Source organism: Budorcas taxicolor, chromosome 10 (assembly GCF_023091745.1).
Source record: "Budorcas taxicolor isolate Tak-1 chromosome 10, Takin1.1, whole genome shotgun sequence".
Classification (NCBI taxonomy): Eukaryota; Metazoa; Chordata; class Mammalia; order Artiodactyla; family Bovidae; genus Budorcas; species Budorcas taxicolor.
Window position 1 is genome coordinate 95353614 of NC_068919.1, and position 25750 is coordinate 95379363.

Below are 25750 nucleotides of genomic sequence, written 5' to 3' on the forward strand. Positions count from 1 at the left end.
ATCAGGATTGGTTATTCTCTGTGCTCTCTTTGTCTTTGTCAGTGTTTGTTCAAAGCCACGTTAGAGTTCTCAAAGCCAGAGTAGCTTAATGGATGGAGGTCTACATTCAGTACAGAAAACTGTGATTTCACAAAACCTCTGATTATTATGGAGACTCAAATAGAGGGAGTGGGCATAATTTTGCTTTAGGAACTTTACCTTCACATCACATTATTTGCCCTTTAGCTGAATATATCTGGCAAATTATTTATTAGGAAACATGTTGCTTGGATATTCTAAGTTTATAGCATACCCTTTGATGCATGTGAATTCTGTGTGGGGATTCTTCATCCCTGTTTGAAACAAATTAATAACTGTTTTTAAGATACACTGCAGAGCAAAATCTGTTTAATCCCATATTAATGATTATCATTGTGCTCAGGTTTATTTAGGGAGTTTGGGGGTTGTGAAGTGGTTTTCTTCCTTACAACTCAGTAAGGAGTTAGAACTAGAGCTCATCTCAAATGCCACTTACTTTCCAAGTCTTTCAGATACACCCAATCAAATATTCCCTTTCTTTTCTGCCTGGATATAATTGTGTTGCTACCTCCAGTTATGGCATCTATGACCTTCTGCCTTCAATTATTCATTTATCCATCTTCCTCATCTTCTGGTCTCCTAAGTAACAGGCGGGCAAGGACTTGGACTAATTCGTTTCTGAATTCCCTGAAGGCTGTTAGTCTCGAGCCCTGTGATTCATACTCGCTCACTTGGTAACTGCAGCTGCTCCAGTGAGGTGGGCTCCAGGAGAGTCGACGGAGACCCCTCTGCTTGTATCCATAGAGGAGAGGAAAGCTGAGGATCTGGGCCATGATTATTAAGGAAGGAAAAAAAAACCACAACATGTCATAATTCTTTCTAGAAAAAACAGCATTGACCGAATGACTGATAAGCTTAAAACCGGCGTATTAAAAAATGCCCCTGTCTTTCTTATTGTTCGTTGATGAGTGATGCTTTCTGCTGAGGACAAGATAAGGACAGATAACTTCTGATAGAAGATGAAGGGGTTCCCGCTCGATTTTTCCTTCTTTTTCTTTTTTGTCAAATCTTGGCAGGTATTTGAATCCTGAGGGAAGAAGGGAGAAGGGATCAGAGAGTAAAACTGTACAGGTTTCTGGGTAGCAAAAGGTGACTTTTCATTGTGTCTTAATGGGACCATTTTAACAATGTTAAAATGTGCCGCTTTGGTTAAAACCCCCATCTATTGCTTTCTATAGTATATTTCTCTGAACTCAAGAATGTGAAAGCTGGTCCCACCTAAATTAACCCTACCTTATTTTATTAGTTTTTGAAAACATTTTTGTGAAGATTTTGTTGCTTTTTTTTGTGGGGGGTGGGGCGGGGTGGACAGAAAGAAAGGAGCTTAGATATAGTGGGGAGTCCATCCTTTTCCATAAAGATGCCTGATAGGGTGCCCAGGGAAACTAAGTGACTTGCCTGTATCAGTGGAATGTTTAGGAGTAAAGTCATGATTTATTTCATAACACTTATCCGGATCCTCCTTCACTTATACCTATTTCGTTTATATTTCACATGTTTATCTGCTGCTTGGTAATCTCCTCTAATGTGTATATTTTGTTTATGGAACTATAATGTACTTGGTTCAGGGACTCAGATTGTATCTTTGACTTCTTTTGACTTCTTACAACCAAGCCCGAGTCTTTGAACATTATTATTCACAGTAGGTCCTCGCTTCAGTATTAATGATTGCTATGGGCAGCATTTGTTTGCACTAATTACTGTGGATGAAGAAATTGAGTGAGAGGTGGAAAGCTCCACCAAAATGAAAAAGAAAAAAAATCAGAAGCACGACAAATAAGCCTAAAGATTGCTTTTAAAACTGAGATTTTTGTTGTTGTTCTTACTGTTTTTGAAATTGGACTAATGGTAGCAGGAATAAAAGGATGCAGATAAACCAGATTGCTCTAAATAGCTCAGTTCAGAGCAGTCCTAGGGAAATGCCTCCACAGAGTGCTTAGAAAATGGGAAGACATTAGTCTCTCCTGCTGCTTCTGCCCAGAGGGGTAGGATTGGGGGATTAGGAAAGAAAATGGGAAGACCACAGTGGCCCTCTCAGCCTCTTCCGCTGTCACTGCTATTTAGCAAAGGTGTGACTCTTCGCGAGGTTTCAGAATCATCACAGGTTACAAAGAAGACACCACTAAGAATTCACAGCCCTTTGGGGACCTAATTGCAGCGAACCTGATAAATAATTCAGGTAGCCAGAGTGCCTGGGCATGGAAGACTTGGTGCGTTTTCATCTTTTCCTTTGATGCTACCCCCGGGCTCCTTTCCGTCTGATTGAAGTCTTCGCCCCCCGCCTGCTTCCCTGTTTCTCTGCCGCTTCTCTGCCTCTGTGCCTATTTAGCGGCCTCTGTCTCCAGCTCTTTTGTCAAGAAAGTCCGTTGTCTTCTCTCTCTTGGCTACATCACTCTTTCAATAACTTACACGTATAACTGGAAGTAGGGAGCATCATTTATTTCAGTAATAGTAACTCTCTCCATTGGATGGTGCTCAGCACCTCTGCTTAAGTTTTTGCCTCAATAATAAGTCACAGGTCTCCCCCCCCCCCATGCCCCCAGATTATAGGGCTAATAGAACCATGTTATACATTTGAAAATGTATATAGTGTACAAGTAGTCTAATATCAGACATAATTTTGATAGTATTTTCAGTTAAGTAAAGAAGTCATAAAAATATTTGATCAGTGAAACACAAAACTACCTGAATGGACACTACCTTGCCAATCTTGATGTAGGGTCCAAGTTATTGCCTGCCTGTGGACCCACTGATTGAATTAACCTTGTTTTTCTTCTCTTAATGCATCAACTCTGATTTCCAGTTTCTAATAGTAAAATAAAAGCAAGTAGGCACGAGGAGAGTAATCTGAGTGTAGAATCATTACAGATTTTTAAGATTCTGCCCTCTCCTTACTTCTCTGTCCCCTAATTTGCTAGAAACTTTGACTAACTTGTCTTCATGAATGTTTCTAAGCCATTCAAGTAGTTTTTCATACAATAAATAGCTCCTTTTTGTTTCCCTATTTTGTTGCATTATAAATTTTTCCTTATTAATTATAATACAGAGTTTGAAAAATCCTTAATTATTAGAGAAATGCAAATTAAAACTCATTCCAGTCAGAATGGTCATCATCATAACGCCTATAAATAAATGCTGGAGAGGGTATAGAGAGAAGTGAGCCCTCCTGCACGGTTGGTGGGAATGTAAATTGGTGCAGCCACTGTGGAGAACGCTATGGCAATTCCTTAAACACCTGAAAACACACCTAATATGATCCAGCAATCCCATTCCTCGACATATGTCCAGAAAAGATGAAAATGGTAATTCAGAAAGGTACACGCACCTCAGTGTTCATAGCAACACTCTTTATAATGGAAGCAACTTAAATATTAATCAACAGATGAATGGATAAAGAAATTGTGCTATAAACATACAATAGAATATTACTCAGCCATATAAAAGAATGAAATAATGGCATTTGTAGCACCATGGATGGACGTAGAGATTATCATACTAAAGTATGATAAGTAAAGTAAGTCAAATAGAGGACAAATATCATAAATATTGCTTATATGTGGAATCTGAAAATAGGTACAAATGAGCTTATTAACAAAACAGAAATAGACTCGCAGACTCAGAAAACAAATTTATGATTGCCAAAGGGGAAGTGGGAGTATAAATTAGGAGGATGGGATTTACATATACACACTACTATATTTAAAATAGGTAACTAACAAGGACCTACTGTATAGCACAGGGAACTATATTCACTGCGTTTTAACACCCTTAAGGGAAAATAATCTGATGGGTGAATTCTTGGATCTGCTGGGGACATGACCACGGCACCTGGGAAAAGAATGTTTTCAGCTCCAAGAATGAGAAATCCTTCTGGGGAGTTCTAGAAGCTGAAATTAGGTTTAAAGTGGATGTCTAGAAGAAAAACCTTCCTTCGGTTTACAAACAAGTCTGCTTTGCAGTCTTGCTCTGAGAGTTGGATGCAAGTGAGCTGTTCTGAATCACCTTGTCTTATGATTAGTTTTGGCATCTTTCTTTTCCATTGTATCATCAAACTGAGCATATCTCTGTATTAGTTTGCTTGGACTGATGTTATAAAGTACCACATACTGGGTGACTTTAACAACAGAAATTGATTTTTTAATAATTCTGGAGGTTAGAAATCCAAAATCAAGGCAGGGTTCTGAGGTTCCCCTTACATCATGGCCTTCCTTCTGGGTGTGTCCATGTCCTATAATGTCTTCTTACAAGGAAACCGGTCGTATTGCATTAGGGCCAACTGTAATGACCTCATTTTAACGCAATGCCTCTTTAAAGACTTTATGTCACATTCTGAGGTCCCTAGGAATTAGAACTTTGACATTTGAGTTTTAAAGGACACAGTTCAGTTCATAACAATCTGTTACCAGTTGGGTAGTGGGCATTTGATAATGAATAAATGAGTGGATTTTGTTTTGTTTGTTTGGTTTTGGCTGTTCCATGCAGCATGAGGGATCTTAGTTCCCTGGCCAGGGATGGAAACCATGCTCCCTGCAATGGAAACACAGAGTCTTAAACACTGGACCACCAGGGAGGCCCTACAAATGAATTATTTATTCATATATCTGCTGCTTGAAGAATTAGCAGTTCTAGCAATACGTGTGAGTTATTGATAAGTTTCTTAAATTAGTTATATTTCTATTAACCTGAAGATATGCTTAGGAAGTAAAATCCCGAGGTGACGTTCATATTTATTCAGTAACTCTTCACCACTTTTCACAGAGGAAGTTTGTCTCATCATGTGAAGAGCCCCTGCCATCATCAGATTTGCCCCAAACATTTGCAGGCCCCTGAGCAAGGGTTAGAGAGATGCCGGCCACAGATCTAATCTTTGAAAAGTTATTTCTTATTAACAGACTGTTCATAAAGTGTGTGCAGTCCTCCTATCTAGGACCTGTGATTGATCTGTCTTTCAGAATGTCCTGGAAAGCCAGGCATGTTTGACTTTAGAAGTCTGACTCCACCAGTGCTGCGTGGAAAGTAGCAAAAGAGAGAGTTGGTCCCAAGCCTCTTCTGTTTCCACTGGGGTTCCATCTTGAACCACAAGGGGCTTGGCCCACGCATACCAGCTCTGCACTCTCCTCCCCCAGGGAAGCAAGCGACACCTAGAGGTGTCAGAACCTCGAGAGGACAGACCCATGAAAGAATCACCCAACCCTGGGAGAAGGTTTGGGGCAGGGAATTCTGGACCTTGGCTATAAAGAACACAGCTTGGAAGATGCTGCCCAGCCTTCAGGTGGGCATGGTGTTTGGCCCTGTGTACTCATTGCCCTGATGGGAGGGTGTGGGTTGTGGTCTGAGGGTGGTTCTCTGACTAGTTTCAGCTCCTTCAGGACCTCACACTACTAGCTTTGAGATTATCCTCATACTCTGGCTTCCTTGAAGCATGAGCAGGAGAGTCAGGCAATCAGAACTTTCTGAGAAAACACCAAGGTCAGGGTTTGTGTGTTAGTCACTCAGTTGGGTCCGACTCTTTGCATCCCCATAGGCTGTAGCCTGCCTGCCAGGCTCTTCTGGCCATGGAATTCCTGAGGCAAGAATACTGGAGTGAGTAGCCTTTCCTTTCTCCAGGGGATCTTCCCAAGCCAGGGATCAAACCCGGGTCTCCTGCATTGCAGGCGGATTCTTTACCAGCTGAGCCACAAGGGAAGCCCAAGAATACTGGAGGTGGTAGCTGTTTTCTTCTCCAGGGGATCTTCTCGACCCAGGGATTGAACCCAGGTTTCCTGCATGGCAGGTGGATTCTTTACCCTCTGAGCCACCAGGGACGCCCAAGGTCAGGGTTTAGCCCTGTTCAAAGAAAGCAGACAGAAGTGATTGTTTCATGTGGGAATTTGCTTCATTACATCCTGACGCCAAACACCCACATTTTCTGCAACTGTGAAGTCTCCCGCAAAGACTGACTCACTCCTTGTGAGGAGATTCAGGTCTGGAAAAATGTGAACAGATTTCGGGTAAAAAGGCAGGAAGTGGGGTGCCCACCTCGCCTGCAGGGAGCCAGGGTGGTGGTACACACCTGCACTCCCGTGAGATGGCCTGAGCATGTGTGGATGCCAAACCTGACCACAGGAGCCACTTGTGTGTCACTGGGGTCATGAAGGGCCACGATTTCAGAATTACCTATGGTGACTTGCCGGGCTATGTTCATAGCTTCAAGAAAAAAATTTAAAAAGCGAATGCTTTTCTTCACCACATAGAATAACTTACAGCGAGGGACCCATTGACTTGGTCGGAAACAGTGGGTGGTCTGCACCTTTCCCAATAGAAGGGATAGTCTGCCAAGCAGGGTGACAGGCTTCAGGGCTTGCGATAAAAGGGGGGGAGAGCTTTCTAATGAATGGCGTGGTATCTTTACGCCGCATGGCTACCTCGCTTTGTCTTCCAGATTCTTCAGGCAGAGCCGTGTTTCTTTTATTTATTTGTTATGTAGGTAGCGTCTATTTCCAAAGAGAATTGGAGACATGAAAAAATGGGAGCGGGGCAGCCTTGGGGAGTTCTCTGAAAAACAACGTTTGCGGCAACAGTTCAGACCTTAGCAGGTTGGTGCTTTTCTCCCCCCCTGGCTCCTCCTGTTGATAAAACTGCCTCTTTTGCTTCCTCCTTACTTCTCCTCCCCCCAGACTTCTTTCCATTCCAAGCTGCACAGCATCAGGCTGTTCGCTTTCATCTTTACCTTCTCCCTGGCTGCTCTAGTCCATTTAATTGCAGTCTTTCTATTGCCCTTAAAATAAAAGTCCAAGTGGTTTACCAAAGCCTCAAGGCCTTATGTGTCCAGGCCTGTCAGAATCCTTGGCCCCCCTACGCACCCCATGCTTCCCCAAAACATCCCCAGCCACACTGGTCTTTGACTTCCCGGGAAAGAGCAGTCTTCTTCCCTTCTGACTTTGCCCCTGCTCACACTAAGACTGGGCCTGCTGGGTTAACCTCTGCTCGCCCTGGTCCCAGTTCCCCTGTGGGTATCAACTGCTCAATTTGGAAATCGCATTCTCCAAGATGCCATCCACGTGTGCCATGTTTAAGTCCACACTCACAGCCACCCAGTGTTCTCTATCGTACTTCTTTGTGTCCTTCATGACATCGCTCATAATTCTATCATTTCTAGTCGCAGGTTTGTAGTTGTTATTTGATATTTCTTTTCCGTCTTGCTTTAGAAATATATCGCCTTTCTGACTGTCGGGACTTTGTCTTGTTCATCTTTGTATCCCAAGGGCCTTGAGCTGTGTCTGGCACAGAATAGCCACTCAACACTTGTTTGATGAATGAATGGATGAGAAATACTAGCTTTACGAGAAAGTCTGTACACTTCGCTTGATTTAGAATGTCTGCCAAGGATATTTGGATTTCTAGAGAGGGTAACATTCTAGTCCAAAGAAATGGGTTTGTAATTGTGAAATTGTATCAGGGAGCTGGTGTAAAAAGGTTTTTGAGGAAACAGAGGTCCATTGGGAAACCATGTCACATTAAGTGGCTGCCCACCCACGAGTATTTTTCCTTGATCTGTTTCTTGAGTGCTTTGTCTAAAAGAGCAGACCTACCATTTAGATGTAATACTTTAGAAGTTAAAACTTGTTAGACTCACCACAATACTCCCAAGGACCAGGGGCCCCTGCATTTCAGTCAAGTGTGAAAGTGTAGCTAAGGAAGGAATGAGTAATACGATCTGATTTCAAACATGTGATGCTCTGCTTCCCATTCATGATCTTTAAAATTTGCTTTATCATCCCAAACTTCACATTACTCTCTAGTATATGGGATTTTAGTTTTATTTACAAGGGAAGATAGGAACTCTTTTCTGAACAACTATAAAGTAGCTGAGACAAAGATGAAAAGCCAGTGAAAACTTTCTTTTCATGTGGCTCGCGCGCGCGCGTGTGTGGGGGTGTGTGTGTGTGTTTCACTGGGATCACCTTACAACTCCGTTGCCTCCCTCTGGTGCCAGCTCTGTGCACATAGGCCGGGTGACATGGACCAAGTCAGGCTGTGGTTTGCGTTCCTTAAAAAAAGAAAAGAAATGTTACCAGGTTTTCCTAATTTTTTTTTTCTTCTTCTTTTGGTGAAAGCTCTTTTATTTATTTATTTAAACAAAGACTAACGTGTTTGAAATTGTTTGGCAGCATATACTTTAGAGAATACAAGCTTTTTGCATGTGGGGTAAAGTTAGAAACCTGCAGAGTTTATAAATGAAAGCAGGACTCTGACTGTGTATAAACCTATAAAAGGATCTGCTTGTATGTTTCAATTGCTAAGAATGGGGGGGGGGGGGCGGGGGTTGAATATTTCAAAATTCATTCAGGTGAGAAAGGCCACCAGGATAGATTTTTTAAAGGTAGCTTTCAAAATCTGCTGTGTAGGTTTTTTATTATTGTTGCTTTCTCATGAACTGTTTCTCATCTGAATTCTGTAGCCGTAATGAACATGGTATTGATACCTCTCATCTGAGGTTTTATTTTAAATCTCAGAAATCCCCTGATTTAATCTTAGCCCCTGTCTGAATGTGATCCAGGGTCAGGGCAAGGGAGAATGTCCTTGAGAGAAGGAGAGGGTCAAGGATAAGAAATAGTCGTCTTTCTGCAGTTTCTTGTCCCTTCTCATCTCCCAAATCCAGAAATAGTCCCCAGGACATAGCCTGACACGTCTGCATGACAGGTATTCTGAAGATGAGAAAGTGCATTGTAAAGCCAGTTTATTCAGTGAGGAAATTTTATACCATTTACATTCAGAGCCAGTCCTATCATACTGAAATAGGCTTAAGCAATGGAGTGTTTCATTTTTTTAGAATCAAAACCAGATAACGTACCTGGAAGTGCACACTACGTAACTTCATTTTGTGTGCCTAATCAATGTCATGCCTGAAATCTGCATTCTCCTTGTGAAGGAGACATGAGATTTTTGTCTCGTTATATCTACACATATGGGGTGCAGTATTTTGGTGGGAAAATAGGCCATGTTTATATTTTTGGATTCAGTTTATTTTTTTCATAAGTGTTTTTATAGCTCTCAAACTGGCCTGTTTCATAACGATGCTAACTATGTGAAGTGGTAAAGTGATGTACAATTAAAGCACAGTTGAACTGTCACACCGAATGTATGTAAATATTTATAAGCTGTTGGTATATATGAGCACAAACACATATTTGCTATACACTGTAAAGACTTACCTGCATTCAGATCATCACCATTTTAGAACTGAGGTGTTAAGTAGCTAGCATGATCAAACATGCCTTTGATCAAACAGAGTTTGTAGTTATATAGATCACACTGATCTTACGTGAGTGGTACTCTTGCTGAAGAAGAGTAGAGAATTTGATGTCATTTTGTAAAACAAGTACAGTGCTGTAGTAATTACAATTATTTTCCACTTGTGTGGTCTGTATCTTTTCCTAAGGTCATTTAGTTCCTTTGTGTTTAGGGACTATTTATCCAGCAATCTCTCCAGCTGGGTTAGTGTAGCATAAAACTCTTGAAGCCAGTTCTGAAATATTATCTCCACGATTCCTTACGGGACCTCAGATTGAAGATGTGGAAGAGTTTTTACAGACTGCCTCTTCAAACAAAGTAATCATCTGAAGGTCACCCTTTGATATATCCATTTATTCTGCAGACACCTCTTGAATCCCTGCCACGTGCTGCTCTAGACTCTGGGGAGGCAATAGTGAGCACAAGCAGACCACTCTGTGACTGTGTGGAGTTTACAGGGAGACAGAACCTAGATAAGGAGCAAGGCCCTGCAGACCATGCCCGAGTTCAGGTCCATCCATGCCTCTTCTCGGCTGATCTGCTTTGGAGAAGTTACTTAATAACTTGGAGCCATTCCCTCTATAGGGATCATAGCAGTAGAAATGCATTGTTTTATTGCTAGTGGACGTGTAAAGAGACTGAAGGTTAATGCCATCTTCGAGGAGAATGGAGAGGGTGCCTTCCAGAGAAGTCTGAATACAGGAAAATTGCTAGGTGGGGCCGAAGGCTTCTCTCGAGTTGCAGCACATGCGCTTTTCAAGCTGTGGCATGCGGGCTTTGTTGCTCCACGGCATATGGGATCTTAGTTCTCCTATCAGGGATCGAACCTGACTCTCCTGCATTGGAAGGAGGATTATTAACCACTGGATGACCAGGAAAGGCCCTGGGATTTCTTCTTTAAGATAGACCTAGCCTGTGGTGTTAAGTGACTTTCTCTGGTGGGACTCTGAAACTCAGGCGGACATTGGAGTCAAGTGTTTGCTTGATTAGTGTCGTGAAAGAATCGAGGACAAGAGACCCTGGGGTGTTGGCAGAGGAATTTTTTAAATGAGAGATCATATATCCTAAGCTGGTAAGGAAAGAAACGTGGTGTTGTGGGTGGAGCACTGATGTTTTTTAGCCAGGAAACGTGAGTTGCATATCCCAGTCCTATTTCTGAGATATGCTATTATTTGAACGGGTAGAAGACACCAATTTCTCCAAGCTTGTTTCCTTATTTGTAAAATAGTGATGACTTATTTCTCAGGCCTCTGTAAGGTATTTCACAAGACTAGTAGTAGCTAGTGGTCAGTAGGTATTAGGATATCTAGCTGAATCTGAACTCAGGTTGGCAATATACAGGAGACTAGTGAATAATGCAGGCAGAGTTATTTGATTATTCCTTCTTTCGAACTATCAGGAACTATTTAAAATTTAAGCTCAAATCTTTTGTTCTAGCACTGCACAGCTTGCCTTTGGAAAAAGAGAGAGGCAAGAATGAGGAAAAGAGGATGAATTCTCATTCTCACCGGCTCCTCCAGGTCAATGCTGGCAGATTGCACTTGGGGGCGAGCATGAGAAGGGGCACACGTATTCAGAATGAGCAATGCATGCTGAGTTCTCCGGTGGAAGGAGGGGGAGGAAACCTTTTAGACTCCCTGGTGTCAGGTGCTTTTATGGGATTGTCTGAATACAGCCTCTTGTAGAGAAAAAGAAGATGGAGCAAGATTTTCCCTAAAAGTACTGTTTGGTAGCTTACATTTCCCACTTTCTACAGATGTTTTCACTTGGAATTCAAGAAACTCAGGACACCTACAACATGTCATTTAAAGAGTGTACATAAGGTGGCTGTATGACAGACAGCTGTCAATTACTTTTTTGTTTCAGTGGTTTTCCTGCAGCACGTGCGTGAATGTGCACTAAGTCACTTCAGTCGAGTCCGACTCTTTGTGACCCCATGGACTGTAGCCCACCAGGCTCCTCTGTCCATGGGATTCTCCAGGCAAGGATACTGGGTTCAGTTGCCATGCCCTCCTCCAGGGTATCTTCCTGACCCAGGGATCAAACCCACATCTTTTACGTTTCCTATAGTGACCCCACCTAAAGATTTTCCCAAACTGCAGAATGTAATGGTGACAAATTACGGACTCTTGGATATGAACGGGGCAAGGAGCTTCCCTGGTGGCTCAAACAATAAAGAATCTGCAATGCAGGAGACCCGGGTTTGATCCCTGGGTGGGGAAGGTCCCCTGGAGGAGGAAATGGAAAGCCACTCCAGTATTCTTGCCCAGAGAATTCCATGGACAGAGGAGCCTCGTGGGCTACAGTCGATGGGGTTGCAAAAAGTCAGACAGGACTGAGCAAGTAACACACAAGGAGACTTTGCCATCTGTCTTGCTACCAGCTTATCAGTAGCCACTTGTCCTTCAGTGCCTCCAATCCTTGGCACCTTGCTGCTGCTCATCAGCTGGGCAGCCCTTGATTTCCCATTCCCACTGAGCACTGAAGTCACTTAGGGAGAGCGGTAATGGGCCCCCTGGTGTAATTATCCTTTGCTTTTGTCCCAGTGCTTCTTACAAGTGGTACCCACATAAATCCCAGGCTTCTGCTAGCTTTGTAAATTTCAGCACTGAAGAGGGGCTTTAGATTTGCAGGAAGGTGGGTACTGGCTTCAATACTATTGTAACACCATTCTTAAAATTACATCTGAAGTTTGCATTTTCATGTAGAAAATTGATCATACTGATTTCCTGTGCTGTCTACGTGGCTTCAGGCAAATTATGTCGTCTCCGTGGACTTCATTTGAGGTTGATAAAAATATCTCCGATGGGTTGTTGTGGGATTAGATAAAATGAAACATATTAAAATGCATTGGATATTAAAGAGTCTATGTTTTGTTTTTAGTTGCTAAGTAGTATCTGAGTCCTTTGCAACGCCATGGACTGTATGTAGCCTGCCAGGCTCCTATGTCCATGGGATTCTCCAGACAAGAACACTGAAGTGCGGTGCCATGCCCCACTCCAGGGGATCTACCCGACCCAGAGATGGAACCTGTGTCTCCTGCATTGGTAGGAGGATTCCTTACCCCTGAGCCACATGGGAAGCCCCATAAAGAGCCAATACAAAGAGTTACTTGATCTGATATGATCCTTTACTCACTCAATAGCAAGGGCCGTGTCATAGTTGTCTTTCTGGTAACAGCTCCATTCCTGGCAGGGAATGGATGTTCCCTGAGTATTTGCTAAGCTGCACTTGCTGCTGGTCAGGCCATTAAGAGTCTTATCTTCCATTCTGAGCAATGCATATCAAGAAGGGCATTACCAATGAAGGCATCAGCATTGCTGAGATCCTGGAACACTTGAAATAGAAGGGACGTTTACACAGGAAAGGAGAAGACCTCAGAGACCCAATGAATATCTTCACATATTTGTAAGGTTAATGTATGGAAAGGTGTATGTGTCTAGATAGGAAAGAACTATGGTAAAAATAGGGAATGAAAATCAGAGGAAAATAAAACCTGATGAATTCAAAAGAACCTCCTCTCTACTAAACTGGGGACAAAAGCTCCCTGAAACAAGGGCTTTTTCTTAGTTTTCAAAATGCTTGTAATAGGAATGGCACACTGAATGCATGCTTTCCATATGTTAGATGAAATTCTCAGTGATTTATAGTCATACAGTGTCCATGAGATTAGTATCATTGTTTTCCCCATCTTGCCTATGAGTGAACTAGGGCATAGGGAAATGAAGTAATGTGCCCAAGTTAGCACAGCTCGTCTGCGGAAAAGCTGTCCACGTCAGCTGCCCCCAGAGACAGGTGCTCTCTCTCTTATATTGGGTTGGCCAAAAAGTTCACTCAAGTTCTTCCATAAGACGTAACAAACTTTTTGGTCAACCCACTGCAATCTCTACCTTTCTAAATCACAGTTTATTAAATACCTACTTAGTGGTTTGGATTTACTTCATATGCGTTATATTTAGTGTTCTCAGCAATTCCCATGGCTTATTATCTTCTAATGACATTAAAAAAAGCCATGTTTAAGGAGGTTTAGTGTTTGCTGTCCTTCCATTAATGGAAGTGGCTGAGCTGCTGTTTCTCGTTGTCCAGTCACTAACTTCTGTCTGACTCTTCTTGACCTGACGGAATGAACCTCACCAGGCTCCTCTGTCATCCATTGTCCCTGGGAGTCTGCTCCAATTCGTGGCCATTGAGTCGGTGATGCCATCCAACCATCTCATCCTCTGATGCCCTCTTCTCCTCCTGCCCTCGATCTTTCCCAGCATCAGGGTCTTTTCCAACAGATCTGCTCTTTGCATGAGGTGGCCAGAGTATTGGAGCTTCAGCTTCAGCGTCAGTCCTTCCAGTGAATATTCAGGACTGATCTCCTTTAGGATGGACTGGTTGGATCTCCTTTCAGTCCAAGGGACTCTCAAGAGTCTTCTCCAACACCACAGTTCAAAAGCATCAATTCTTCAGTGCTTTACCCTTCTTTATGGTTCAATTCACCCTTCTGTATGGTTCAAGTCTCACATTTCTGCATGGCTACTGGAAGAACCATAGCTTTGACTATATGGACCATTGTCGGCAAACTGATATCTCTGCTTTTTAATATGCCCTCTAGGTTTATCTTAGCTTTCCTTTCATGGAGCAAGCATCTTTTAATTTCATGGTTGCAGTCACCATCCACAGTGATCTTGGAGCCCAAGAAAATAAAATCTTGTCACTGCTTCACTTTTCCCCCATCTATTTGCCATGAAGTGATGGAACTGGATGCCATGATCTTCGTTTTTTGAATGCTGAGTTTCAAGCCAGCTTTTCACTCCCCTCTTTCACCCTCAACTAGAGGATCTTTAATTCCTCTCCACTTTCTACCATTAGAGTGGTATCATCTGCATATCTGAGATTATTGATATTTCTCCTGGCTATTTTGATTCCAGTTTGTGATTCATTCAGCCTGGCATTTCACATGATGTACTTTACATAGAAGATAAGTAAGCAGGGTGACCATATACAGCCTTGTCATACTCCTTTCCCAATTTGGAACCAGACAGTTGTTCCATGTTTGGTTCTAACTTGCTTCTTAGTTGCTTCTTAACCTGCATACAGGTTTCACAGCAGGCGGGTAAGGTGGTCTGGTATTCCCATCTCTTGAATTTTCCACAATTTGTTGTGATCCCCACAGTCAATGGAGAAGGAAATGGCAACCCACGACTGAAGAGACTTAGCAGCAGCACACAGTCAAAGGCTTTAGTGTGGTCAATGAAACAGAAGTAGACGATTTCTTCTGGAATTCTATTGCTTTTTCTATGAACCAACAGATGTTAGCAATATGATCTCTGGTTTCTCTACCTTTTCTAAATCCAGCTTGTATATCTGGAAGGTCTCAGTTCATGTACTGTTGAAGCCTGACTTGAAGGATTTTGAGCAAAACTTGCCAGCATGTGGAATGAGCATAACTGTACTGTAGTCTGAACATTCTTTGGCATTGCCCTTCTTTGGGATTGGAATTAAAAACTGACCTTTTCCGGTTCTGTGGCCACTGTTGCTTTCCAAATTTCCTGACATATTGAGGGCATCACTTTCACAGCATCATCTTCCAGAATTATAAATAGTTCTGCTGGAATTCTGTCCTCTAACTTTGTTCCTGGAAATGCTAGTCCTAAGGCCCACTTGACTTCACACTCCAGGTTGTCTGGCTCTAGTGAGTGACCACACCATCGTGGTTATCCAGGTCATGAAGACTCTTTCTATATAGTTCTTCTGTGTACTCTTTCCACCTCTTCTTGATTTCTTCTGCTTCTGTTAGGTCCTTATCTTTTCTTTATCTTACCCATCCTTCCACAGAATTCCCTTGACATCTCCAACTTTCTAGAAATTTCTAGTCTTTCTCATTCTAGAATGGGAATTTTCCTCTGTTTCTTTTTTTTTCCCTCTGTTTCTTTGCATTGTTCATTTAAGAAGGGCCTTCTTACCTCTGCTTGCTATTCTCTGGAACTCTGAGCTGAGGTCAGATTAAATTCTGGTTCCACTAAATCCTGATATCCTTTGGTGTTTCCACACCCCCACCTCACTTCTACCACTCACTTCATTTGGTCTGGACACAAGAAGGACCAGTTGTCTCAATTTCCTGAAAGCAGTTTCTGATCAGCGGTGTCTGGGTTCTCGGACACTGAAGTAAATGATCATCGGACCCAGCTGGGGAAAAGACAACTGACAAAATGTCTCTGCCCAGACTTCTTTGAAGACCAGGCAAACCAGAATCTAAAGGGATAGGAGCCAGAAATCTAATGGTTCATCACCTTCCCCAAGTGTTTTTGCTGACCCCTGGGGATGGGAAATCACTGGATCAGATGATGGGAAAGTCTCTCCAAAAGATGAGTCTAAAAAATACCAGCATTTTTTTTTTCTACCTGAACCATGAGATCCTTAGTATCTGAGCAAACGAATGAATGACTGAACTACCTCCCTTTAAAATGGGTTGAAAATTGTATAGACATGAGCTATGGCAAGTTCCATCCTTTATGGACCATATGCTTTTTTTTCCCCTCCTATTGGTGATGCATCAAAGAAATTCTTCTCTATTAGTGTCTGTTCACCATTGAGCTTATTAAATATCCTAAAGAGTCTTGCAGCCCTCGATTATGCAGATTTATATGAACCCCAGGGATGGTCAGTGGGAGCTCCCCAGTAGATTGAGAGCAGCCGAATGGCAGTAATAAATGTGTCCTCAAAGTTTATGCATCTGAGTTTGTAATGTTGTAACTAATACTAAACTTACCCCTATTATTTAAACCAACTGCATTGAAATCCATGTGAGAACAACTCTTCAAATGTGTTAGAGAATTTTATGCTTGTCAGGAGAATAGTTTTTCTTCTTCTTCTTATTTTTTTTGTCCAATTTTAATGTTTTCAATTCTAGACTTACTGGTGCCAGAAAATTGTCAACTGTTTAAATAAAGTGTTTCCTTTCTTTCCTTCCCCTCTTTCCCCCATTTTCCCTTCTTTCTCTCTCTTTGTTTTAGCAAAGAAAAATATTTGTCTAATGAGAAAAACTTCAAGGGGCTTGATTAAGCTTCAGTGAATGAGATGGAAAAATGGCTTCAAGTTAGGGGGTAGCTATTGTTATATTTTTCTCTGAATTCCTCTGCTAATCCCCACATCTTGGCCAGCTAACTATAGAACTCTCCTGATTGTTGCAGGGACAGTATTTATAACCTATCTAGAGGAATGTGGAAAAGTGCACAAGGTCTATAAATTGCTTTAGTGTTTCCAGATTGTAACAAAGACATTCGCAGTGTAGTTGGGCCTATGGATTCTGCACCTGTGTGTGTCTGACTTTTAAGCACAAACAACTCCAGAAGCTCTAAATCGGATGTACCCAGGGACACTTTTCCAGGAGAACTCCTTGTCAAGTTAGCTTTTTCACTCGTAGCATCACTCAGGCATTGTGTTGTCTCTTGGCGGGATCCATTCAGGGCCGAACCATTGAAGATTTTATTAGGTTTGGCCTGATGTCATTATACTATGCAATCAGCAGTGCTTATTGACAATCCTTATTTTCTGTACTATGATTTTTATAGTCTGAGTTTATTAAGGGCTCCTGGAATACAAGCTCCTGGAATTAATTAAAAAAGGAAAGAAAGAAAGGAAAAAAAAAAAACACTTTGTAGGTAGCACTAGGAGAAAAACACTTCACAGAAAGCTTTTACCTGATTTATATCTTTTAAGTCTCAGTTTCTATGGAAAGAGTTAAATTAAAGGAGCCTGGGATAGCTGCTGCTGTTATTGTCATCTTTAACAGATAGGCAGGGCCAGGTTGTTGCTATCTCCAAAGAGAACTGGTTGCATGTTGATTTATACTTAGGCTTTTGGAACTGTGTTTTCTGATATAAATGAAAATGTCTGTTTTTACCTAGCATCTTCCATTAAGTCTTTCTTCATAATCTCTCCTTTCCTGGAGAGGAGACACAGTCAGTGCAATATTCAAACAGACAGCAAAGACGAAAGAAGAAAAAGAAAAAGAAAAAAAGCACAACTTTTGCTCAGTATTTTAAATTCATCTTGTGAAGTAGGATCTCTTCATATCCAACCATTACGAAGTGGCTAATGATTCTGAAACATAGCTTTGTTTCTCAGCTTCTAGAAATAGCACAGTCTCAGTGGGAAGCAGACCGAGTTGGAGGAAAGTGCTGCGGGGCTAAAGTTCCATTCCTTCTCTGAGCGGGCCTGGGTTTCACCTCTGGATCCACCTTACGGCCATCCCTGGGCAGAACTTCTGAAATCTCTTCCCTGGCTTGCGCCTTCCTATCCTTTAGAGCCTCACAAAGGCAGTCCTCCCACTGCTGTCTTTTTCCTGTTATCCCGGGGACTAGACTAGACCTTTTTACAAGGTACCATAGTTCCCTGATTCCCTGAGGCTAGAAACCTTTACACAGCACCGTAATTCCTTGTTTATTCACTTCTCTCCCCTCATTATATTTTTAAGACTGACAAAGTCAAAAACCATATCAGCTCTGCATGAAGGTACCCTCATTCCAGTGCCCCCCGCCAAATATATTGGCCAAATAAATAGATGAAAAACATACTGAGTTTCCATGCTTTTTTGGTTTCCATGGCATGAAACACGTTTAGGCTCAGTTTATTAGAAATGCATCTTTAATTTCCTCTATAAAATCAGAATAAAAATACTAAACTTTTAAGGTACTTGTAAGATGGGGTAGGTCACTGGTTCTTAACCGGAGGCATTTTGCCTCCCCCGGGGACATGCCTATATCTGGAGACATCTCTATGTTCACAGCAGCTCCGCGGCAGAATTATCTGGCTCAAAATTTGAATAGCGCTGATGCTGAGAAATCACGGAGTAGGTGTCAGTACGGAGAACCTGGGTGGTCAAAGGTGATTTTTATTTTACTCTACATTCTGGAGTCCACCTCTGTGGATATCGTGAATCATAACAAGAACACCGAGAATAACAGTTTTATGTATTATGTCCTTGTCACGTGTCAGGCCTCATACAGCTTTTCACAAATATTTTCCTATTTAATCCTGTCAACAGTGCTGTTGAGTTAGGAACTATTTTATCCTCATTTTTCAGGTAAGGGACCAGAGGTGGAGTGAGGACTCAGAGACTATGCGTTTGACCATTATGTTAGGTAAAAAGATGACCAGGACATTAAAAAAAAAAAAAAGAAGAAAAAGCCTAACAAGCTTTTTAATGGTGCAGCGCTACCGGGCGGGGTTCCTGGACCCCAACGAGGCAGGCCGAGGAAGTCCGTGTCCTGACCTTATTAGAAGCGGCTTATGTGAGTTTGTTGCGAGGGATGGTCAGGTTAATGGGCGGGGGCTCAGACAGGCCGCCCGGCCGAGGCGTCGCGGGCTGATAGGTCCTTTTACGTGGCTGGGGTGGGGCGGCTTTCGCTGGCGAAGTGTGCTGTCACTGGTCCCCGGGATCTGGGTGGCTCCTTCCACTGGGGACTTCCCCCGCCGGCGGGGGTGGGGGTGGGGGGAGAAGAGGCGCCCATCATGGCCCCCAGGGTCCGACCGACCTTACATTATACTATGCTACTTTCTCTGTAAATTCAGTCTCTATCTTGGGATTTCTCTTCAAATTTTTTCAAGACAGACCTCTCTAAAGAAGGATTTCACCCCTTCGTATTTAGTAGGAGTTACAGCTGAAAATATGGAGAATTCAGCCTGCTTGAGTTAAAAATCATTATTGCCTAGGTGGCTGCGATTTAACACCTGCACTGATTTGAACAAAGATACAGTTTACTGGCTGACATAATATATAGACTGTTGTCGATCCAAGAATTAGAACAAGTCTACCATACACAGTTATTTTGTGGGATTCCCAAGAAGCACGAAGCACACCCTGAGAGTTTGTTTACATTCAACGTTGAGCTTGTCATAGCTGATCCACACAGTGTGATGCAGATGAGAGAGTTTTCTCCTGTTGAGGGGGATAAACAGTGACAGTTTGCCCCATGTAATCCCATTAGGGGCTTTCTTCAGGACCACATCCTTATGTAATGATACAAGAACCACTTATAAGTAAAGCACACCTGCCAGAGAGCAAGACCTGGGGCGAAGGGTTGGCTGCTAGGGTGCTTTCCTCCCCTTTCAGAGAACCCGATTGAAGCGCGTGGAATATTTGCATTTGGATGCACGGTGATGGCCCCCAGCCCCATTTCTGAATCCTTTGTTGGCAGCCAGTCATCATCACGGTCGCTTTTCAGTCGCTAAGTCGTGTCCCACTCTTTGCGACCCCCTGGACTGCAGCACGCCAGGCTCCTCTGTCCTGCGTTGTCTCCCAGAGTTTGCTGAAATTCACATCCGTGGAGTCAGTGGTGCTCTCTAACCATCTCATCTTCTGCGGTCCGCTTCTCCTTTTGCCTTCAATCTTTCCCAGCATCAGGGTCTTTTCATGTGAGTTGATGCTTCAATCATCAGTGCCCTGAGGCTATTCACGGATAAAGTTTCTAAACAAATCCTACCATCTTGAAACATTGGTTTGTTGTTTCTAGGACCTTAAAACTAAGCTTGCAAATGCAGTTAAGAAGCATCTATTATCTTTACATAAGAATTTTAAGACCCTGGGGAAGTTATTTTTTCTCCGTTGGAAAATTCTGTTTCTTGTGCACCACTTTCACACTTGGAAGATTCCTGTGGAATCCTCAAAAATGTGTTAGATTCTATTCTTTTAGTCTCACTTTCCTACCTTTTTTGAAGAGGAAATGCTAATAGCACCAAACAGATTTTTGTTCTTAAATAAATCACGCTTTATGAGCATGTGTTCCTCTGATTACAAATAACTCTTTCAGCTCCTACTGGATATTAGTGTCTGTGATTCAAACATACATTTCCAAGGATCTGTTGAAGCCAAGTGATATATTTGGTCATTGTGCTACTCTACTTATAAGATGTCATTTACATATAAGATGTAATTTGAGACCATCTCCTCGGGACCAAAGTGATTGGTATGCCTTAGGCTTTTATTCTTCTCAAATCAGTCACTTGATATACTCTTGCATTTATTTTACATTTAATAAATTAAAGCATTCTGATGATTAAGTAAGAAGGCGCTCTGTCTAGGGCAGTGTTCCTCAAATTTTATTGTGCATGCCCTAGGCTCGTGCTAAGGCACACATTCTGTGTTTCCAACAACTTCCCAGGTCAAGTTCATGTTGTTGGACCAAAGACCACACTCAGTAGCAGCTATGAGGGAATGTTGGGACATTTTGATAATTTGAAACCTAAGCTAGGGATGGCATCAAGCTGATGGCACTGAATTCACTTTTCCCACACTATCCTTATTTTTTTATTTTTCCTAAATTATTCGGTAAGCTAATAGGGAGATTTTTGTTAGAGAGGATTGCTCCTGTTTCTTGTGACAAAACATATATTTGTAATTTTTAACCAATTAAATAATTCTTGATTTTTAATAAAGTATCACACCCATCCTTTTTGCCTGGAAAGAGACTCTCTCGACCAACCTCCTTTTTGTTCCAGTGTTTTCTGAACAACTGAAAATGTATATTACCATTTCTGATCTGCAAAGGCATTTTTTAGATGGTTCACGATCTTTTAAATAGTAGAACAAATTTAACATTCTGGACAGTTGAATAGAGGTTACATTTTTTTTTTTTTTTGTCTTTTTTAACTATGTTTAAAAACATAAACAGTGGACTTCCCAAGCGGTGCTAGTAGTAAAGAACCTGCTTACAATGCAGAAGACGTTAGACACGAGAGTTCAATCCCTGAATCAGGATGACCCCCAGAAGGAGGGCATGGCAACCCACTCCAGTATTCTTGCCTGGAGAATCCCGTGGATAGAGGAACCTGGCGTGCTACCATCTGTGGGCTTGCCAAGAGTCAAACACAACTGAAGTGACTTAGTTCTCATGCATGTAAAGATAGTCAAGGAAACAATTTCAAATAGTTCCTCTGTGCATTAGATGCAAGTTGTTTCAATTACTGTGTATTGGTGAGAATTAAGTGACTTCTAGCTTGCCGTGTCCTGTCATGTTAGCTTATTTTATAGGGAAATCAAATCTGACACCTTTCAATTAACGTCTTTACCTCTCTAATATAAAAATAGATGGAAGAGTTCTGGAGCAAGAAGCTTTGATTAGTATCTTCAGATTGCCTTTACTTCTCCAAATGCATCTCCTATCATTTCAAAGTTTGCTGAAAGTCCTTTTCTAGAAGCAGGAAAACAGTCACAGGTGGGAGGAAGGTTTCGTTGTTGAAAAATAATTTATTCCTAGTCATGAGCTTGTCAGCTCTCAAAGGAATCACAGTGGTGTGTCTCATCTGTACCTAGAGGTCTCAAAAGAGGGGATAAGTGGAAATGTGCCATGGATTGGAGTTTGGTCATTCTAGGTGGTCACTCAAGTGTGAGCTGTTTGGGAGGCAGACAGATGAAAGGAGGCAAGGAGTGGGGAGGGAAAAAGAAGTCCTCTCTCTGCCTTCACACATGCATCTGTATGTCACCTTTAAACTGCCTCATCATAGTGTCAGATCAAAACGATGCAAATTTCTGTTTTATATATAGTTGATATATATTCATGTGCTTAGTCACTCAGTTGTGTCCAACTCTTTGCGGCCCCATGGACTGTAGCCCGCCACGCTGCTCTGTCCATGGTACTGTCCAAGCAAGAATACTGGAGTGGCTCTTCCCTGACCCAGGGATAGAACTCAGTTCTCCTTGTGTCTGACTCTTTGTGACTCCATGGACACCAGGCTTCTCCATCCATGGGATTTTCTAGGCAAGAGTACTGGAGTGGGTCCATTTCCTTCTCCAGAGAATCTTCCCGACCCAGGGATCAAACCCAGGTCTCCTGCACTGTAGACAGACACTTTTACCATCTGAGCCCCCAGGGAAGCAGAGTACTAAGAGCCAGCAGGGAAGCCAAATGCAAAATGGGGACAGATAAAATTATCTAGAAAGATGCATCTTTTTCGTTTGCCACTTTTTACTTGATAATTTTTCATTGAAACATAAGTGACTCACAATGTTGTTTTAGTTTCAGGTGTACTGATTCAGTTTTTATATTAAAAAATGGCAAATGACAAGAAGCATCTTTCCAAATAACTTTATCAGTCTCCATTTGCATTTGTTTATAACTGAAAAGGGTTTCACATTTTTCCCCTTAAATTGTATTTTTTGCTCAGTCAGTCATTTCATGGTGAAATATGACTGTGACCAGTTACATTTATAAATAGGCATCCTTGATTCAGTAGATTCGGCCCCAGGCCTCTTATGCCTCTCTGTTTGGATATGCAAATAGATCTCTGAGAGAAGATGCTGACTGTGATGTAAAATTCACTGCATGATCATTGATAATGAGAGGCAACGCTATGATTTTCTTTTGACGATGAAGACAAATCATTTTCATTTCTTGAATACCTCTTCAAGTGAATTATTATTACTTAACACATTACTTAATGCCAACTCCTAGCCTCTGGGTGTTTAGTCCCAATCACAGCATTTTTGAAAAACCTACAGTCAGATCAGCACTTAATCCATTATCTACCCTTCACTGACTCTTTTCTCTCCTCTTTCCTACAACAGATTGCAGATTGAGCTTAACCAAGAAGCTCGTGGGCTGATCCACGCTGACCTGCCTGACCACAGAAGAGGTTCTGTCGGCCTGGTTGGGCCCCTCTTGGCCACGGATAACTTGGCTTCACTTGTTGCCTGGGTGGAAAATTCTTCCTGTTGAAATATTTTTGCACATGGAGGACAACAGCAAAGAGGCCAACACAGGCTGAGAAGACCAGAGACCTCAAGAATATTCTTTGCCCTTGGCCTTCGGGACATTTCCTCTAGTTGGAGTTCTGGACTTGAGAACCCTGTTCAGTTATTTTGGTTTAGCTATCTGTTTCTATTTTTTTTATTTTTATTTTTTTACTTTTCTTTTCCCTACAGCATTGTGTTTGATTTCCGTACTTCAGAAATGGGCCTACAGACCACACAGGGGCCCGGCCAGGGGGCTTTTTTCCTGAAATCTTGGCTTCTCATTTCCCTGGGGCTCTCCTCACAAGTGTCAAAATTCCTGGCGTGCCCTAGTGTGTGTCGCTGTGACAGAAACTTCGTCTACTGTAACGAGCGAAGCTTGACCTCAGTGCCTCTTGGGATCCCGGAGGGCGTCACTGTACTCTACCTCCATAACAACCAAATTAATAATGCTGGGTTTCCTGCAGAACTCCACAACGTTCAGTCTGTGCACACCGTCTACCTTTATGGCAACCAACTGGACGAATTCCCCATGAACCTCCCCAAGAACGTCCGTGTCCTCCACCTGCAGGAAAACAACATTCAGACCATTTCACGGGCAGCCCTGGCCCAGCTCCTGAAGCTGGAAGAGCTGCACCTGGATGACAACTCCATCTCCACCGTGGGCGTGGAAGATGGAGCCTTCCGCGAGGCCCTGAGCCTCAAGTTGCTGTTCCTGTCCAAGAACCACCTCAGCAGTGTGCCAGTGGGCCTCCCCGTGGACCTGCAGGAGCTGCGTGTGGATGAGAACCGCATCGCCGTCATCTCAGACATGGCCTTCCAGAACCTCACGAGCTTGGAGCGTCTGATCGTGGACGGGAACCTCCTGACTAACAAGGGCATCGCCGAGGGCACCTTCAGCCACCTCACCAAGCTCAAGGAATTCTCCATCGTCCGGAACTCACTCTCCCGCCCGCCTCCTGACCTCCCAGGCACACACCTGGTCAGGCTCTACCTGCAGGACAACCAGATCAACCACATCCCTTTGACAGCCTTCTCCAACCTCCGGAAGCTGGAACGGCTGGACATCTCCAACAACCAGCTGCGCGTGTTAACTCAAGGGGTCTTCGACAACCTCTCCAACCTGAAGCAGCTCACCGCTCGGAACAACCCTTGGTTCTGTGACTGCAGCATTAAATGGGTCACGGAGTGGCTCAGGCACATCCCCGCCTCGCTCAACGTACGAGGTTTCATGTGCCAAGGTCCCGAGCAAGTCAGGGGCATGGCCGTGCGGGAGCTGAATATGAATCTGTTGTCTTGCCCCACCACAACCCCTGGCCTGCCTCCCCTCACCCCAGCCCCGACTTCAGCTTCTCCTGTGACTCAGCCCACCACGTTCTCCATGCCGATCCCCAGCAGAAGCTACACACCCCTGAGTCCCACAGCATCCAAGCCCCCCACAATTCCCGACTGGGATGGCAGAGAAAGGGTGACCCCACCGCTTTCTGAACGGATCCAACTCTCCATCCGTTTCGTGAATGACACCTCCATCCAAGTCGGCTGGCTCTCTCTCTTCACTGTGATGGCTTACAAGCTCACATGGGTGAAAATGGGCCACAGTTTGGTGGGGGGCATCGTTCAGGAACGCATCGTCAGCGGTGAGAAGCAGCATCTGAGCCTGATAAATCTGGAGCCCAGATCCACCTATCGGATTTGTTTAGTGCCCCTGGATGCGTTTAACTACCGAGCTGTAGAAGACACCATTTGTTCAGAGGCCACCACCCATGACTCCTATGTGAACAATGGCAGCAACACGGCTTCCAGCCACGAGCAGACGACTTCCCACAGCTTGGGCTCCCCTTTCCTGCTAGCGGGCCTGATCGGGGGCGCTGTGATATTCGTGCTCGTGGTCCTGCTCAGTGTCTTTTGCTGGCACATGCACAGAAAGGGGCGCTACACCTCCCAGAAGTGGAAATACAACCGAGGCAGGCGGAAAGATGACTACTGTGAGGCGGGCACGAAGAAGGACAATTCCATCCTGGAGATGACAGAGACCAGTTTCCAGATTGTCTCCTTAAATAACGATCAGCTCCTTAAAGGAGATTTCAGACTGCAGCCCATTTACACCCCAAATGGGGGCATTAATTACACAGACTGCCATATCCCCAACAACATGCGATACTGCAACAGCAGCGTGCCAGACCTGGAGCACTGCCATACGTGACAGACAGAGGCCCAGCGCTACAGAGCGGATGGACATGGAGACTCTCGAGAACATGCACGTGTGTGCACGTAAAGACACACGAGTTACATTTGATAAATGTTACACAGATGCGTTTGTGCATTTGAATACTCTGTAATTTATACGGTGTACTATATAATGGGATTTAAAAAAAAAAGTGCTATCTTTTCTATTCCAAGTTAATTACAAACAGTTTTGTAACTCTTTGCTTTTTAAATCTTAAAAAAAAAAAATAGTTGCTGAAGTACTGTACAGGGTTGTACAATGAGAACCCAATGCCAGGGTGAAAGAATGAGTGATTCTTCCTCCTGATGCAATTCACCACTTCACTGTTGATGCTTCAGAACAAATTCGTTTCCTAGAGTTGGTGGTAGATAAAAGGGCAGGTTAAAGTGGGCTCATCAGAGTAGGACAGATAATAGTCATAGAACAAGAACTGCTCCCCAGATATCTTCCTACTA

The 25750-nt window shown here is 43.1% G+C and overlaps 1 protein-coding gene across 3 annotated transcripts in view; it reads left to right on the forward strand.

The window, feature by feature from the left end:
• Positions 1-25439, forward strand: part of FLRT2 (fibronectin leucine rich transmembrane protein 2) — a 98760-nt gene extending 73321 nt beyond the window's left edge. For 2 of the 3 annotated variants that reach the window (XM_052646759.1, XM_052646757.1), the window contains one exon: positions 22904-25439. In XM_052646759.1, coding sequence (XP_052502719.1) covers positions 23289-25271 — 1983 coding nt within the window. In that variant the 5' untranslated portion in view covers positions 22904-23288 and the 3' untranslated portion in view covers positions 25272-25439. Of the gene's footprint in view, positions 1-6544; positions 6654-22903 lie in introns of all 3 variants that reach the window. The other variant, XM_052646758.1, reaches the window with a different exon arrangement.
• Positions 25440-25750: the final 311 nt, after the last annotated feature.